This window comes from Prunus persica, chloroplast, assembly GCF_000346465.2.
Source record: "Prunus persica chloroplast, complete genome".
Classification (NCBI taxonomy): Eukaryota; Viridiplantae; Streptophyta; class Magnoliopsida; order Rosales; family Rosaceae; genus Prunus; species Prunus persica.
Window position 1 is genome coordinate 112,501 of NC_014697.1, and position 17,500 is coordinate 130,000.

The 17,500-nt window shown below is 30.5% G+C and overlaps 12 protein-coding genes and 1 non-coding gene across 13 annotated transcripts in view; 3 read left to right on the plus strand and 10 right to left on the minus strand. All coding sequences in view use genetic code 11, as the record gives it.

Annotated features, from left to right (window-relative positions):
- Window positions 1-1,982, minus strand: part of ndhF (NADH-plastoquinone oxidoreductase subunit 5) — a 2,229-nt gene extending 247 nt beyond the window's left edge. The window contains exon 1 of the mRNA in view: window positions 1-1,982. This exon is cut by the window's left edge and continues 247 nt beyond it. Coding sequence (YP_004021711.1) covers window positions 1-1,982 — 1,982 coding nt within the window.
- A 902-nt stretch (window positions 1,983-2,884) lies between these two features.
- Window positions 2,885-3,043, plus strand: rpl32 (ribosomal protein L32). The gene has a single exon. The coding sequence runs from the start codon at window positions 2,885-2,887 to the stop codon at window positions 3,041-3,043; it is 159 nt and encodes a 52-aa protein (YP_004021712.1).
- Window positions 3,044-4,411: 1,368 nt separating this feature from the next.
- trnL-UAG lies at window positions 4,412-4,491 on the plus strand. The gene has a single exon. It is a non-coding gene; the product is annotated as a tRNA-Leu (tRNA).
- An 88-nt stretch (window positions 4,492-4,579) lies between these two features.
- ccsA (cytochrome c heme attachment protein) lies at window positions 4,580-5,548 on the plus strand. The gene has a single exon. The coding sequence runs from the start codon at window positions 4,580-4,582 to the stop codon at window positions 5,546-5,548; it is 969 nt and encodes a 322-aa protein (YP_004021713.1).
- A 292-nt stretch (window positions 5,549-5,840) lies between these two features.
- ndhD (NADH-plastoquinone oxidoreductase subunit 4) lies at window positions 5,841-7,343 on the minus strand. The gene has a single exon. It carries the CDS (start codon window positions 7,341-7,343, stop codon window positions 5,841-5,843), a length of 1,503 nt encoding a protein of 500 aa, YP_004021714.1.
- Window positions 7,344-7,465: 122 nt separating this feature from the next.
- psaC (photosystem I subunit VII) lies at window positions 7,466-7,711 on the minus strand. Its single transcript has one exon. It carries the CDS (start codon window positions 7,709-7,711, stop codon window positions 7,466-7,468), a length of 246 nt encoding a protein of 81 aa, YP_004021715.1.
- A 259-nt stretch (window positions 7,712-7,970) lies between these two features.
- On the minus strand, window positions 7,971-8,276 carry ndhE (NADH-plastoquinone oxidoreductase subunit 4L). Its single transcript has one exon. It carries the CDS (start codon window positions 8,274-8,276, stop codon window positions 7,971-7,973), a length of 306 nt encoding a protein of 101 aa, YP_004021716.1.
- A 262-nt stretch (window positions 8,277-8,538) lies between these two features.
- On the minus strand, window positions 8,539-9,069 carry ndhG (NADH-plastoquinone oxidoreductase subunit 6). The gene has a single exon. The coding sequence runs from the start codon at window positions 9,067-9,069 to the stop codon at window positions 8,539-8,541; it is 531 nt and encodes a 176-aa protein (YP_004021717.1).
- Window positions 9,070-9,463: 394 nt separating this feature from the next.
- ndhI (NADH-plastoquinone oxidoreductase subunit I) lies at window positions 9,464-9,982 on the minus strand. The gene has a single exon. The coding sequence runs from the start codon at window positions 9,980-9,982 to the stop codon at window positions 9,464-9,466; it is 519 nt and encodes a 172-aa protein (YP_004021718.1).
- Window positions 9,983-10,054: 72 nt separating this feature from the next.
- On the minus strand, window positions 10,055-12,288 carry ndhA (NADH-plastoquinone oxidoreductase subunit 1). Its single transcript has 2 exons — window positions 11,737-12,288; window positions 10,055-10,594 (listed from the first exon to the last, which is right to left on the minus strand). The coding sequence occupies exons 1-2, from the start codon at window positions 12,286-12,288 to the stop codon at window positions 10,055-10,057; spliced, it is 1,092 nt and encodes a 363-aa protein (YP_004021719.1).
- Window position 12,289: 1 nt separating this feature from the next.
- ndhH (NADH-plastoquinone oxidoreductase subunit 7) lies at window positions 12,290-13,471 on the minus strand. Its single transcript has one exon. The coding sequence runs from the start codon at window positions 13,469-13,471 to the stop codon at window positions 12,290-12,292; it is 1,182 nt and encodes a 393-aa protein (YP_004021720.1).
- Window positions 13,472-13,574: 103 nt separating this feature from the next.
- Window positions 13,575-13,847, minus strand: rps15 (ribosomal protein S15). Its single transcript has one exon. It carries the CDS (start codon window positions 13,845-13,847, stop codon window positions 13,575-13,577), a length of 273 nt encoding a protein of 90 aa, YP_004021721.1.
- A 411-nt stretch (window positions 13,848-14,258) lies between these two features.
- Window positions 14,259-17,500, minus strand: part of ycf1 (hypothetical chloroplast RF1) — a 5,616-nt gene continuing 2,374 nt past the window's right edge. The window contains exon 1 of the mRNA in view: window positions 14,259-17,500. This exon is cut by the window's right edge and continues 2,374 nt beyond it. Within this exon, the coding sequence (YP_004021722.1) occupies window positions 14,259-17,500 (3,242 nt within the window).

The window sequence follows — 17,500 nt, forward strand, 5'->3', positions numbered from 1 at the left end:
ATCACATTTATTATTTTACCCCCCAAAATTTTAATTTTATTAGGAACACTTCTAACAAATGAATTAAATAAATTTAAATTTTGTAAAGATGAATAAACAGGCTTATATAAAAAAGACGATATAAGAATTCCGAAATAAGCTATACTAACGGAAAAGGTTGCATTTGTGATAAATTCATACCAATCCACAAAATGGTTTCTATTTTTATGTAAAAGGTTTATAGACGAACTTAAGAATTTGGATAGTATATCCAAATCCATTCCTTCCTGATTGAATAACGGAATTCCTACGGCCCCAACGAACAACGTAAATAAAACTAATACAAGCATCGGAAATAACATAGTATTGTCCGACTCGTGGGGATATGAGAAAGTGTTTTTAGTGCCAAAACGAGCAATACTAATAAACGGATGTACCATACTTCTTACATTTTCATTACTATCAATCCGATACGTGTTTAAAAAATAAGTTTTTTCGTTTTTTTTCGTAGTTAAAAAATCTAATAAACGAAAGCTTGTTTTAATAATTTTTTTTCCTTCTTTACCCCAGAGAGACATTGAATAGAACGAGCTATTTTTTTTGCCGCTGTAATTTTGAAAATAAACATTTAAATGTCCTTCAAAAGTAAGTAAATAGATACGAAACATATAAAATGCAGTTAATCCTGCCGTGGAACAAGCTATTATTGCAAAAATCGGTGAATACAACCAACTATCATTAAGAATTTCATCTTTGGACCAAAAACAAGCAAGAGGTGGAATACCACAAAGAGAAAGTGTACCTAATAAAAAAGCGGTTTTTGTAATTGGTACATGTTTTCTTAAACCGCCCATAAGAACCATATTCTGACTTTTATCTGGAGAATATCCAACAATAGTTTCCATCGAATGAATAATTGATCCAGATCCTAAGAACAACAATGCTTTCGAATAGGCATGAGTAATCAAATGAAATAAAGCAACTCGATAAGACCCCATACCTAGAGCTAACATCATATAACCCAATTGAGACATTGTAGAATAAGCTAAGCTTTTCTTAATATCTTTTTGAGCAAGAGCTAAAGTGGCTCCTAAAAGTAATGTTATTATACCTGTCAAAGCTATTAGATTTATTATGTAAGGTATAACTATGAAAAGAGGAAGAAGCCGAGCTACAAGAAAAATTCCTGCTGCTACCATAGTAGCGGCATGTATAAGAGCCGAAATGGGGGTAGGCCCTTCCATGGCATCAGGTAACCATACATGAAGGGGAAATTGGGCGGATTTTGCAACTGCGCCGGCAAATAATAGGAAGGCGCATAAGGTAACAAATAAAAAATTAACCTCATTATTATAAACCAAGTTATTAAATATCTCAAACAAATCCCGAAATTCAAAACTACCCGTTATCCAATAAAAACCCAAAATTCCTAATAATAAACCAAAATCCCCGACACGATTAGTTACAAACGCTTTTTGACAAGCATTCGCCGCACTAGGTCGTGTGAACCAAAAACCTATTAATAGATAAGAACACATTCCAACCAATTCCCAAAAAATATAAATTTGTATCAAATTAGAACTAGTAACTAATCCCAACATTGAAGTATTGGAAAAACTCATATAAGCAAAAAATCTCAAATATCCCTGATCATGAGACATATAATTATCACTATAAATAAGAACCATCATTCCAACAGTAGTGATTAATATTGACATAATAGAAGTAAGTGGATCAACCAAGCAGCCAAATTCTAAATAAAAATCATTATTGATGGTCCAAGACCATACATATTGATATACGGAATTGTTATTTATTTCCTGAATAGAAAAATGGGCTGAAAAAATCATAACTATACTTAACAATAAAACACTCGGAAAAGCCCACATACGGCGAAGATTTTTTGTTGCCGTTGGAAAAAGTAGAAGTCCTGCTCCAATTAACATTGGAACTGGAAGTGGAATGAAAGGTATAATCCATGAATATTGATATGTATATTCCATAAAAAAAAATAAAATATTTTTCTTAATTAATTGTTTCTGATTCACCGGTTCTTATTTGTTTTCTGTTGAAAGGGGTCAGTTAATAAAAAAAAATTAAGATATATAAAATAAAACTTAAATAAAATTTGCATTCTAATTATTACGTATTACAATAATTTATTTATATCTTTTATATCTATAGAGCGAGGATAAATAATTACACCAAAAACAGTGTTTGGTATGAATCATAAAGCGCATAACTTGACGCATAAAAACTATTTATTGTAATTGTAATTCGGTTATTCAGAATCATTAAACAATTTGTTTTGTAACTAATTGATTGTCTTCCATTACAATAAAAGCTATTTGTAGGAAATGCTATGATATCCAACACTTTATTTTATGTAAAATAAAAAAAAAGGGCAAATAAAATGCCTTTAATAATAAAAAATTATATATTTTGTATCCTTTAACAGATTAACTACCAGTCCCACTCGAATTTGAGAATTAAAGTTGGGTGTACTCTTTCTTCGAGTTTGACCAATTAAATTAATTAAAATTAATATAATAGAAAATTATTAAAGTTTTTTAATTAAGCGATAGAGGGGTTGGGTTATTAAACTTTTGATGTATTTTATTACATGTATAAATGTAACACGACGAAAATAGAAAGAAAACTAAACGCACAATCTTTTCTTTTTTGTTTGTATTGTATTTTATCAACTTCAATCAATTCTATTCTATTTGGCATAGGGGATTGTTGTTAGTAATATTTTATGCGATTTTTACACACCCCCCTTTTTTATTTTTTTATGGAGGGAGTATAATTTAGAGAATAAATAGATAGAGAACAGTAAAGAAATTTTTTTTTTGAACAATAGATGTCTTTCACATCCAACCGAAGAACCTATTATAATTTTTTAATGGCAGTTCCAAAAAAACGCACCTCTATTTCAAAAAAACGGATTCGTAAAAATATTTGGAAAAGGAAGGGATATCGGGCAGCATTGAAAGCTTTTTCGTTAGCGAAATCTCTTTCTACCGGGAGTTCTAAAAGTTTTTTTTGTGTAACAAATAAATAATAGTAATCAAACAATACAATAAAAAATCTGAATCGGTCTAATTAGAAAAGTAATATAATTTTGTTTCTAATTTTTTTATAAGATTTATAAGTTATAAGAATTTTAATTAACATCATAATAGTAAAATAATATAAATTTATATTTATATAAAATAATAAATAAAAATAATTAGTTTCATAATATTTTAATTTAGAAGGCGTCTTTTTTCTTTCATTTCTGATATAGATTTTTTCTTTCATTTCTGATATAGATAAGAATTCTGTTGTCTACTTAATTCGAAAAATTAATGGTACTTTTTTGTTTGAAAAAAGGATAAATGCAAGCACAAGGGTTCACCTTTCGTTTTAGTATATTTTATAATTTTCAGGATGGGGATTCTCACTTTCCCCATCGATCAATAATAAAAATAAATTTATTTTTTATTATAATTATATATTAATATTATAATTATATATTACTATTATAATTATATATTAAAATTAGAATTATATATTAAAAGAAGGGTTCGTTGAAACTAATTGATTTAGTTTTAAATATGTTTTATAATCTTCTAAATCATTATTTTTCTAAATTATTATCACTATATAAACTCTTTAACCCAATTTAATTAATAAAATCCCCTTTTACATTTTTAGGTAGTTATATGACGAATGTGCCAATTTTGAGTGATCTGTTTTAGATCCTATGGTTCGATTGGAAGATCGATCAAAATATAATATATATCAAAGATATAATATATATTAATTTAAAAATTTATAAAGTATTTTTTGAAGTACGGTACAATTTCGATAGAAATATAAAATATTGTTATATAATTGATACACCCATACTAATACCTAACTTAATCGGGTTGCTAAATCTTAACACAAACTCTCTACACAACGAAAAACCCTAAAAATTCATATAAAACTAACTATGCAAATATTTACAAAAACCCCTTGAGTGTATCTCTGAAATTGTGTTATATAAAAATTATATTTTATCGATAAAATTCTTTTTTTATTTTAGATTAATAAATGATAAAATAAATGAATCATTAAAAAATGCAAACGAGACAGAACATTGTTTTTAGTTCTATCTATGGATTGAAGTCAAAATAATCTAGTTCCAACCGTAACATTTTTGTTTTAGGAAAACATAAAGTAATAACTTACGAAAAACTACATTTTTAGTTCAGTTAAATAAAATTGACATTATAAAATAATAAATAAAAAGATAATAAATATTATTAACGAAAACGTTTAAATCCCTAATTCTTAAACAAGTTTTTATTCATCAATTTAATGGTTTCCTAAAAAAATATTGCATTTAATTAACTCCTTCAATCTCGACGATTGAATAAAAATAGGTTATTATGATTTCGAATAAGCCGCTATGGTGAAATAGGTAGACACGCTGCTCTTAGGAAGCAGTGCTAGAGCATCTCGGTTCGAGTCCGAGTGGCGGCATGGCATCTTCGAAAAGAGTAAGCCCTATAATGAATTCAATTCCCGATTTCAATTCCTATAATTGCGGGACCCCCTTTTAATAATTTTTATGATATTTTCAACTTTAGAGCATATATTAACTCATATATCCTTTTCTATCGTTTCAATTGTAATTACAATTCATTTGATAACTTTATTAGTCGATGAAATCGTAGGACTATATGATTCGTCAGAAAAGGGTATGATAGTTACTTTTTTCTGCATAACAGGATTATTAGTTACTCGTTGGGTGTGTTTGGGGCATTTACCATTAAGCGATTTATATGAATCATTAATTTTTCTTTCGTGGAGTTTTTCCATTATTCATATGATTCCGTATTTTAAAAAACATAAAAACCATTTAAGCGCAATAACCGCGCCAAGTGCTATTTTTACTCAAGGTTTTGCTACTTCGGGTCTTTTAACTGAAATGCATCAATCCGAAATATTAGTACCCGCGCTCCAATCCCATTGGTTAATGATGCATGTAAGTATGATGGTATTGAGCTATGCAGCTCTTTTGTGTGGATCATTATTATCATTAGCTCTTCTAGTCATTACATTTCGAAAATTCAGAAGGATTTTTAGTAAAGGCAATAATTTAGTATTAGTAAATGAGTCATTTTACTTTGGTGAGATTCAATACGTGAACGAAAGAAACAATGTCTTACGAAACACTTCTATTTCGTCTCAAAATTATTACAGGTATCAATTGATTCAACAATTGGATCGGTGGAGTTATCGTATTATTAGTCTAGGGTTTATCTTTTTAACCGTAGGTATTCTTTCGGGAGCAGTATGGGCTAATGAAGCATGGGGATCATATTGGAATTGGGATCCAAAGGAGACTTGGGCATTTATTACTTGGACCGTATTCGCGATTTATTTACATATTAGAACAAATAAAATTTTTGAAAGTATAAATTCTGCAATTGTGGCCTCAATGGGCTTTCTTATAATTTGGATATGCTATTTTGGGGTTAATCTATTAGGAATAGGGTTGCATAGTTATGGTTCATTTACATTAACATCTTATTGAATTAAATAAAGGACTTGACTGACTTGACGAATAGAAATATAGGATGGCATACGTGTATATATACGAAAACTTCATGTAAACCATTAAGAACCATTTGAATCATTCCATTTCCATTACTTGATTCAAATGGTTCTCAGAAATGCCAGACATTTCCGGTTATAATATAATTCCAATTTTTTTATTTAACTTCAAATTTAACTTAAAAGAAAAAAAGGACTTATTTTTTATTGTACAATGAACGATTTTAAAAATCATGGGATTTCCGTTTAATCCTTTGGTTTACTCATGAAAACTATCTATAAAAATAATTGGATATAATAGCTTCGACCTTGTCAACTGATAATGAGGAAACGAAATCGGGATAAACACCAATACCTATTACAGGTAAAAGGATCGAGATCGAAACAAATAATTCTCGCGGTCCAGAATCAAAAAAATAAGAGTTTGGGGCATTAAAAAGCTTGTATCCATAGAACATCTGGCGTAACATAGATAATGAATAAATAGGAGTTAATATCATTCCAATTGCCATTACAAAAGTAATTAATATTTTTGTCATTAAAAGATATTTTTGGCTAGTAAGTATTCCAAAAAAAATTATCAATTCGGCAACAAAACCGCTCATGCCCGGTAATGCAAGAGAAGCCATTGATAAGATACTGAAAGTCGTGAATATTTTTGGAATTGCGATAGCCATTCCGCCCATTTCGTCGAGATAAACAAGACGTATTCTATCATAACTCGTTCCGGCCAAGAAAAAAAGCGCAGCGCCAATAAATCCGTGAGAGATTATTTGTAAAATGGCTCCGTTGAGTCCTGTATCGCTTATAGAACCAATCCCTATAATTATGAAACCCATATGAGATACAGAAGAATAGGCTATTCTTTTTTTTAAATTACGCTGACCTGGAGATGTTGAAGCTGCATAGATTATTTGAATTGTGCCTACTATCATCAACCAGGGAGAAAATATCGAATGAGCGTGGGGTAATAATTCCATATTGATCCGAACCAATCCATATGCTCCCATTTTTAATAAGATTCCGGCTAAAAGCATACAAGTACTGTAATGCGCCTCTCCATGAGTGTCTGGTAACCATGTATGTAAGGGTATGATCGGTGATTTGACAGCAAAAGCAATAAGAAATCCAATATAGAATATTATTTCCAGTGCTACAGGATACGATTGATTAGCTGATGTTTCAAAATTTAATGTCGGTTCATTGGAGCCGTATAAACCAATACCCAGAACTCCTATTAATAAAAAAACAGAACTTCCTGCAGTGTACAAAATAAATTTTGTAGCTGAATACAAACGTTTCTTTCCCCCCCACATGGATAGAAGTAAATAAACTGGAATTAATTCTAACTCCCACATGATGAAAAAAAGTAAAAGGTCTCGAGAAGAAAATGGTCCTATTTGACCGCTATACATTGCTAACATCAGGAAATGGAATAGTCGGGAATCTCGAGTAACCGGCCGAGTCGCTAAAGTAGCTAAAGTTGTGATAAATCCTGTCAGTAAAATAGGTCCTATAGAAATTCCATCTATTCCCAATCTCCAGTAAAAATCAAAAAAATTGATCCATTTATAATCCTCTGTCAGTTGCATTAATGGATCATCCAATTGGAAACGATAACCGAATGCATAGGTTGTTAGAAGTAGTTCTATTAAACATATACATATAGTATACCAGCGGATTACCTTATTTCCTCTATGAGGGAGAAAGAAAATTAAGGAACCCGCGAATATTGGCAAAACTACAACTAGTGTTAACCAAGGAAAATAATTCATGGTAAAAACAAGATAAACTTGGACCAGAAAAACCCGTGCTCAAAATAAATATTTTTTGAGCGCGGGTTTTTGTCGGTAAAGGTAAAAAAAAATGTATTTCAAGTAGGGTTTTCTGGAACGTATTAATAAGCTAGACCCATACTTCGAGTTGTTTCATGCCATAAATAAACTCGAACACTCAAGAAATCCGTTGGACAGGCGGATTCACATCTCTTACAACCGACACAGTCCTCTGTTCTTGGAGCGGAAGCAATTTGCTTAGCCTTACATCCGTCCCAAGGTATCATTTCTAATACATCTGTTGGGCAGGCTCGCACACATTGAGTGCACCCTATACACGTATCATAAATCTTTACTGAATGTGACATTGGATCTATAAATTTTTAAATGTCAGAAATTTTCGATCTAGTAAACTTGTAAATGAATCATATATTTAGACACCAGATGAATCGATAATTTATCAGAATTTTTATAATCAATCTACTTCTGGATCGACCCGTGCGATAGAACCAAGATACTTTGATTTCTTACATTGATTTTTTACATTTTCGAAAACATGTATTATACGTAATGTATGGTCGTGTTAATTATAATTTATGAATATTAGAATTTATATGATTATTAATACTACTTATTCAACAAATTTGATTGATTGATGCGAGTTGATTTTCTGTTACGATAAATTGACGAAACAATAGCCGGACCAATAGCTGCTTCAGCGGCTGCAATAGCTATAACAAAAATTGAGAAAATATTTCCTTTTAATTGGCGACTATCAAAAAAATCAGAAAATGTTACGAAATTTATATTAACCGCATTCAGTATAAGTTCAAGACACATAAGGGCTCTAACCATATTTCGACTCGTGATCAATCCATAGATACCGATAGAAAATAAGTAGGCACTCAAAACAAGTACATGCTCGAGCATCATTGACCAACTCCTTATCAATTTCGATTCATTTCAATATGAACTGAACAACAATTAAACAGATTCAATTGACTAGAATAAAAAAAAAAGTACGGAACAAAGTAATATATTCTATTGGTAATAGAATAGATTGAATTGGTAATAGAATAGATTGAATAAAATAATTTATATTTTAGACATAAAGAACCTTTAATTGAAGGGAAATAAATGTAATAAAACAGAACACAGTTTAATTTGGATTGCTGTTGCCAATTCTATAGATTTATTACTGTCGCGCCACGGCAATTGCACCTATCAAAGCGGCTAAAAGAATTATTGAAACGAATTCAAACGGAAGAAAAAAATCCGTTGATAAATGAATTCCAATTTGTTGACTATTACTTATCAAATCTTGTTCTATAATCTGGTTTGATCTTGTAGTCCAAATAATCCCGTACCATGACGTATCTGTAATAGTAATCATGAGTAAAACAAAAATACTTGTACAAACTGGCAAAGTAACCCCATCCCCAACGGTCCAAAGATTCAAATCTTTGTAATATTCTGAACCATTCATAAACATCACAGCAAATACGATTAAAACATTTATAGCTCCCACGTAAATAAGGAGTTGTGCAGCAGCTACAAAATAGGAGTTTAATAGAATATAGAATAAGGATATACAAACAAGAACCAGTCCCAATGAAAAGGCAGAATAAATGGGGTTGGTAAATAATACCACTCCCATACCTCCTAGTATAAGAACCGATCCCAGAAAGACTAAAAGAAAATCATGTATTGGTCCGGGCAAATCCATTATATGTAAAATAAGAGATAAATAAATCTAAATGTTTTTCATGACCTTATTGAAATACGAACAGAAAAAAAATTATAATTTTTGAGCAATTCCTAATTAAATCCTAAGGGATATGAATAAATGTAAGTACAATTATTGGACTAATTTAATTCGTTATCTGAAAGAGTAGTTCTCATTTGAAACTATATATGTAAAAATAATTACAGATATATTAATTAATGGATTTTCAATCCAAATTAAGACGTGATTCTTAACCAACTAATCAACAGTTGGGATTTGTAGTTATTGACCAAACAAAACGAAAGAAACCCGATTCCTTTAGATTAGATCAAAAAAAAATGAACCTTAGTATTATTTATTAGTAAAGTAATAGTCTTAGTAAAGTAATTATAAATTATTCTTTAATCAAGAGATTTACTTTTTTTTGGGGCGGATTAAAAATTGTTCGAATTGTATAATCGTCAATTACTGACATTGGTAAACGACCCAAAGCAATTTGATTATAATTCAATTCGTGACGATCATAAGTAGAAAGTTCATATTCTTCAGTCATTGATAAACAATTTGTTGGACAATACTCAACGCAATTACCACAAAATATACAGACTCCGAAATCAATACTGTAATTAAGCAACCGTTTCTTGCGAATATCAGTTTCCAATTTCCAATCAACAACGGGTAGATCTATAGGACATACACGAACACATACTTCACAAGCAATACATTTATCAAATTCAAAATGGATTCGACCGCGGAAACGCTCCGCGGTGATTAATTTTTCATAAGGATATTGAATAGTTACAGGTAAACGATTTGCGTGAGATAAAGTAATCATGAAACTTTGACCAATGTACCTTGCAGCTCGTACTGTTTGTTGACCATAATTCATGAACCCAGTTACCATAGAGAACATATCATTAATATATATTATGAATAATTTTATGTTTGTTTATTTCTCTTGTTTGAGACAAGTTGTAAATTTACCTTACAGTGAAAAGAGTTGGGAAGAAGTTGTTAATAATAGATTACCGAGAGAAATAGGTAAAAGAAATTTCCATCCAAGATTCAATAGTTGGTCCATTCTTAGCCTCGGTAAAGTCCATCTTGTTGTGATAGGAATGAACAAGAACAAATAAGTTTTAGCTAATGTAATAAAGATACCAATTGTCGCTCCAAAAACTCCACATGTTTTATTTATTTCAAAAAGCTCAGAAACATATATGTCCGGAATAGAGATATTCCAACCTCCCAAGTAAAGAACTGTTACAAATAATGAAGAAACTAATAGGTTTAGATAGGAAGCAACATAAAATAAACCAAATTTTATACCCGAGTATTCGGTTTGATAACCTGCTACTAATTCTTCTTCTGCTTCGGGTAAATCAAAAGGTAATCTCTCACATTCTGCTAGGGAAGAAATGATAAAAATGATAAACCCTATAGGCTGACGCCACAAATTCCATCCCCAAAAACCGTATTTTGATTGCGCCTCAACTATATCAATTGTACTTGAACTGTTAGATAATTATAGTCGGTGATACCATTACTGTTACCATCGCTATTACAGAACCGTACATGAGATTTTCACCTCATACGGCTCCTTAAAGGCCAGAAATAAATCTAAGGATTGCGTCAGTATTATTTTATCTTGGTACGTTTGTAGGATGGATAAAGTCAAAACCTATTGGACGGTCCTAAATTAGACCAATTGAATTCTGTCTGTTATAATTATTTAATAATAAATAAAAAAGGTACTTCTGAATCGATCTCACCCTTTCTTTAACTTTAATAATTTCAATAAGAATTTTAATTCTTCTTTGTTGAGTAATAACTTAATTCTTCAATAAAATACTTATTGTAGAAATATCAATAACCCGTTTATTTCACGTACGAAAAAAATTCTATAATTAATTCATGAATTATGACACAAATTCTATATCTATTAATATGTATCTGGGAAATAAAAAAGGTATATTTTTTATTTTTTTATTGGAATTGGATTTCTTTCTCTTTTTTTCGTTCCTATTCTTCTTTCTATTTCTGAGAAAAAGGGGGCTTACAAAATAAAGTAAAGGATTATTTCGTTCCCAATAGTTATTTATTTAATCGGTGGATAGGAGCATACTCTGGATTGGAATCGTGTCGTGGGGAGTATTGCCTGATCATTTCTACCAACTTAAAGCCCCAATGAGTATTCTTTGTTTGTATATTATTATGTAAAAACGTCCTTTTGGAGAATTTACATAATCTCCATTACTAATCCTTTACATATCTTGGTGTTTCTAACCACCCACTCGTTTTTGTTCAACCCCCCCCTGTGGTAATACATACAAATAATAGTGAAAACTCAATATGGTTGATCTTTTGAGCCCGCTTCAAGTCAGGATGATTAATCAACCAATCTTGGGGGAAACGGTCGCTTCTGTTTATGTTTATTTCCGCTTAACTCTCTAACTCTTATACATAGAAAATGAGACTCAATCTTTTTACTGCGAATTTATATATAAGCTGTTTTCTTTCACTCATATAACTATTTGATTTAGTTCATCAACCCGAATAATGAATAAAAAAAATGAAGATATCTACATCTACTTAATTCATTCCAACCCTTTCTTTGAAAGGAAGGAATAAAGAAAAGTTTATGTCTATGTATCAACGAATCACACGTAGAGATATTGATAACACACATAAAGTTAATGGTATTTCATAACTAATCGATTGAGCAGCAGCTCGTAGACCACCTAAAAAGGAATATTTATTATTTGACCCGTACCCTGACATAAGAAGTCCAATTGGAGCAATACTAGAAATGGCAATCCATAAAAAAACACCGATATTGAGATCCGCTAAAACAAGGTGATAGCCAAAAGGAGCTACTGAATAGCTTACTAAAATTGATATGACTGCTATGGATGGCCCGATACTGAATAAACGGGTATCCCCCCTAGATGGAAGAAGATTTTCTTTGAAAACCAGTTTTGCCCCATCTGCTAGAGCTTGAAGAATTCCCAAAGGGCCGGCGTATTCAGGTCCAATACGTTGTTGTATCCCTGCGGATATTTCTCTTTCTAACCATACAATTACCAGTACGCCTATTGTGATTCCCAATACAAGAGTCAAAATAGGAATAAGCACCCATATAATTCCATAAAACTCTTTTAAAAACTCTAATCTAGAAAAAGAATCAATATCTTGTACTTCTGGTGTATCAATTATCATTTCAACGATCAACTTCTCCCATAATGATATCTATACTACCTAGTATCGTCATAATATCAGCCAATTTCATTCTTTTAACTAACTGAGGAAGAATTTGCAAATTGATAAAACCCGGGGGGCGGATTTTCCATCTCCAAGGAAAACCACTCTGATCCCCTATCAGAAAAATTCCCAGCTCTCCCTTTGGGGCTTCGACTCTCACATAAAGTTCTTGTTTCGGCAATTCAAATGTAGGAGAAGGCTTTTTACTAATAAATCGATATTCAAAATCATTCCATTCAGGATTCCTTTCCCTATCAAAGTATCGTATTTCTAAATTCTCATAGGGTCCCCCTGGAATTCCTTCCAGAGCCTGTTGAATGATTTTTATGGATTCTATCATTTCACCAATTCGGACTAGATAACGAGCCAACGAATCTCCTTCTTTTTGCCACTGTACCTCCCAATCAAATTCGTCGTAACATTCATAATGATCAACTTTACGAAGATCCCATTGTATTCCGGAAGCTCGCAGCATTGGTCCCGATAAACCCCAATTTATTACTTCCTCTCTACCAATAATGCCTACTCCCTCGACTCGTTCTAAAAAAATAGGATTTCGTGTAATAAGTTTTTGATATTCAGCAACTCTTGTTAAAAAATAATCGCAGAAATCCAAACATTTATCTATCCAACCATGAGGTAGATCGGCCGCTACTCCTCCGATACGAAAAAAATTATGCATCATTCTCATACCGGTGGCAGCTTCGAATAGATCATATACTAATTCCCTTTCTCTGAAAATATAGAAAAAGGGGGTTTGTGCACCAATATCCGCCATAAAAGGACCAAGCCATAACAGATGAGAAGCTATACGACTCAACTCCAACATAATTATTCTGATATAGCTAGCTCTTTTAGGTACTTGAATATTTCCCAACTGTTCCGGTCCATTTACGGTTATTGCTTCTGTGAACATAGTAGCTAAATAATCCCAACGTGTTACATAAGGCAAATATTGTATAATTGTTCGGTTTTCCGCAATTTTTTCCATCCCTCGGTGTAAATAACCCAATATTGGTTCACAATCAATAACATCTTCACCATCTAGAGTAATGATGAGTCTAAGAACACCATGCATTGATGGGTGGTGGGGGCCCATATTGACTATCATGAGGTCTTTTCTTGTAGCTGGTATATTCATCGGTTTTTCCTCGATTCATTCTTTCATGAATTGCTGAAAACGAAAAAAAGTTCATTAAAATTCACGATCTAATAAATCAAATAATTCAAAATGCCTCTTCAAATTAACGGGTTTTTGACTCCCGAATATCCAACCGATTAATTAATTCTTTATAACATATTCTATTTTTCTTTGACAAATAAGACAGCAGTCGTTGGCGTTTTCCCAGAATTTTACGTAAACCTCTCTGAGATAAATAGTCTTTTTTGTGTAATTCTAAATGTGAAGTAAGTCTTCGTATCCTATTGGTGAAACTAACTATTTGAAATTCAGCAGATCCTCTGTTTTCGTCTTTTTCTTCTTGTGAAATAGCTGAGATGAATGAATTTTTTACCATAAAATTAAATCTTCTCGCCCCCCTCTTTTTATTTTAAGAAATTTTTATTGATAGATATCTTTATTGATCAGTAATAATAATGCCTCTCATTTTTATTTTGTATATACAAAAATATTAATTTTGTTATTAATTTATAATTTTTTTTTAATAAAATTAAATTTTTAATTTGTAAATTTTATTTGGATTTGAAAGGGTATACATAAAGGATGGTTGTTTTCTGCACTCACAAAAGATAAAAATTTAGACCTAAAATAATAATATTTTGTTGATTCATTTCTAGATCAAATTGATATGTCATTGAATTAGTATCGTGTATCAGAATGGAACGATGGAATGTAAGACAATGCATGTGTGCATCTCTTTGTCGTCATAGATCATATATAGTATGGGAAATATAGCAAAAATGTACTATTAATGCATTTTCAATCGCGGATACATATGTACCCTTACCATACTGAAACGACTGCCATTATTGGTATTAAACCAATAACGATTCATACAAGCCAAATCTTCTAATCGATAATTGGGCCAAAGAAATAACTTAAATTTAATAAGTTTTTTTTTATAGTTTTTGCTTTTATCCAAAACTTGACTGTTTACCTTATTCCCATTACAAAATGCTGCATTTCTATGTCTATTCTCAGAATTGAAACAAATTAGAATTCTAAATTCTCTACGACGTCTAGGTGATAAAATATTTTCAGGAACAAACAAATCATAATGATTTTTATCTCTATTCCCAGTCATCCTTTGATGTTTTGTAATGGCTTCATCAGAATTCTTATCAGCATGTTTTTTTTCTCGGTATCTTTGATTAATTTGGTGTTTGCTTTTATGAACTAATGAAATACCGATGGTTTGATACATAATAAATTTTCCATCATTTTTTATAGATAGACGAATTGGTTCAATAATCAAAATTCCCCTTTTAATCAATTCTGTAAGAGTTAAATCTTTCTGAATCATCAGAATATCCGGACTCATTTCGCCTCTTTGAATAGAGGATATAGTAATTTCTCTTGGATTTATCAGTCTAAGCAGGAGACAATATACTTTGATGTTATTGCTTATTTTTTTATTTAAAGAATCATCCCATCTCAATTGAAAATGCAAATACCTTTTTAGGAAGAAATCAAACTCCCCTTTTGTATTGATCTTGTATTGCTTTTTATTTCTATTTTTTTTCATGTACGATCCCGTATAATCTTCTTCAACATCTTTTTCTTGGTTTGAAAGAGCTGATTTAAAATCTGCTTGGACCGCGTATTCTTTTTCCCCTTGGTTTCGGTTTTCTAATTCAAAAGATTTTTTTGAATTCTCCGATATTGATATAAAAGGATCCCCTTTTTTATTTCCGGTTATGCTTTTGTTTTTACTATAATTTTCATTTATATTAGAATTTAAAACTAGTAATTTAATTGGTATAACCCACGGTTTAATTTTATACGTATTATAAAGTATCCCCAATTCTGGGAAGAACCAAAATTCCATATTTGATATGGGACAACTTAGTATTTCTTCATTCATCCCCATCCAATCAAAAAGGGTTATTTGATTGGATAGGTTGATTTCTTGATCTTGCTGAATCGTGAGATAAAAAAGACCCCTCTTATTGATTTTATCAATTATTTGATACTTATTAACCCTAGTCTTAGTATATTTATTACTGTTAGTGTCAGTATCAATATCGATCCAGGCGTCAATATCGACCTTATTTTTAAGACAAAAATGGAAAATTCTCCAATCAAAATATTTTCTATCCGGATTTATCTCCATATCTCTAATATCATCTTCTACTAGATAAGGGATAATAGGAATACCTTCCGGCATATTAAATGATTTTTGTGTATGTGTGTTGTAATTATAAAAAATATCTTGTTTATTTTTTACTTGTAATGGTGATCCATAAATATAAGAGTCCTTCTTATATTCATAATTAATAGATTTATATGCTAAAATATCATATCTATATTGTTTTTTAAAATTATCTTTTTGATTCAGTAATGAATCTGTTTCGAAATTTTTTTCGTAGTTAATTAATCGATCCTTTTCATATAAATCACATAAATCTTTATTTTGAGCCATACAGTGTTGATTGAATATATTTCGCCATTTTTGTGGTACTAATCTAGACCATTTAATATGAGATACATCAAATTGATACCGACTCCTTAACCAATTTGTCCATTGATTCATTCCATAATTGCGAAGATTCTTATGTCTTAATTCGGAATTAAATAGTTCTTGTGTTACAACAAAAAAATCCTTTATTTCATTCTTAAGAAAAAGAGACATTCCGTTATATTGAAATACAGATTTTAACTTATATAAGTTAATAAGTTGAGTTTGTGATAATTTGTAAAATACATATGCTTGTGAAAAGTAAGATAAGTCGCAAAAAGTCTTTGAATTCTTATTACTAATATTAGTAAATGACTTTTTTATAGTCGAAATAAAGGGAATTACACTTTGATTTGTTTTATCAATTCTTTCGTGATTTGCTTCATTATCGTTAATGTATTTATAAATAATTTTTTTTGTTGATTCAAGAAAAAGTTGTGTATTGATGCTAGGAATATTAATGATACATAGAAAGATATCTATGTATATCCTTTCAATGAAATATTTTATAAAATAATGTGACTTACGGGTTAATCTAACATTTTGTCTTTTTAATATCTGCCAAATATTTTTTTGTGATTCTGATCCTTTATCATCATAACTTATTTTGTTAGAACTAAAATTTATATCTGGAGTTCCTTTTTTATTTTCTTTTGTAATTTTTTCTATTTGATTTATGATTGTATTTGTTCTATCAGTTAGATCTTGCATTTTTTTTTCTGTTAATGAATAGTTTGTCCAACCCTGAGATATAATTTGAATCGACGATTCATGAATCATCCGATTACCAATTATCGAATCTTTTTTAGTTTCACTCAATTCATATACTTCTATTTCTCTCAATCCAAATCCAAATAATATAATTGGGTTTATTTTTGAGAGTTCTTTTATTATTTCTTTTATAAACAGAATGCTTTTAATGATCCGTTTTTTTGTTTCTTTTGAGACATTTAGAAACAATTTTTTTTGTTCTTTTAAAATTCTTAGAATTATAAAACATTTCTTTTTCAATTTTTTAAATTTTTTTTTTAGTTCTTTAAAAATGGGTTCAAAAAATGAAAGTTTTTTTCTGGGAGAACCAAAGGGTAGTTCAGTTTCCATTCCAAAAACTGTTAAAAAGCAAAAATCATTTTTTTGATCCTTTTTTTTCATTGGATCATTATAAGGGGCTTGTAATTTAGATCTGTGCCAAGGTTTAAGACTAAAAGGAAATAGGATCTTGATCTGAATACCGTCTGTTAACCAGTTTTTTGGAAATTCTTTTTCTGATAATTGAACGCCATTATAGGTACATTTAATATGCATTTCTCTATTCCAATCCTTTAAATCCTCAGACCATTCAGGAAATTGAAATAATAGTATACGGACTATATTTTTAGCTATTATCAATGAAGGTAATATAATATATTTTCTAAGAATTGATTGGGTTACTAACAAAAAACCTCTTAGTACTTGAGCAAGTAAAATACTATCCCAGGCTTCTGCTATTTCTATACGTGCTTTCTCCTTTCTTTTGTCTTCTTCTTTTTTTT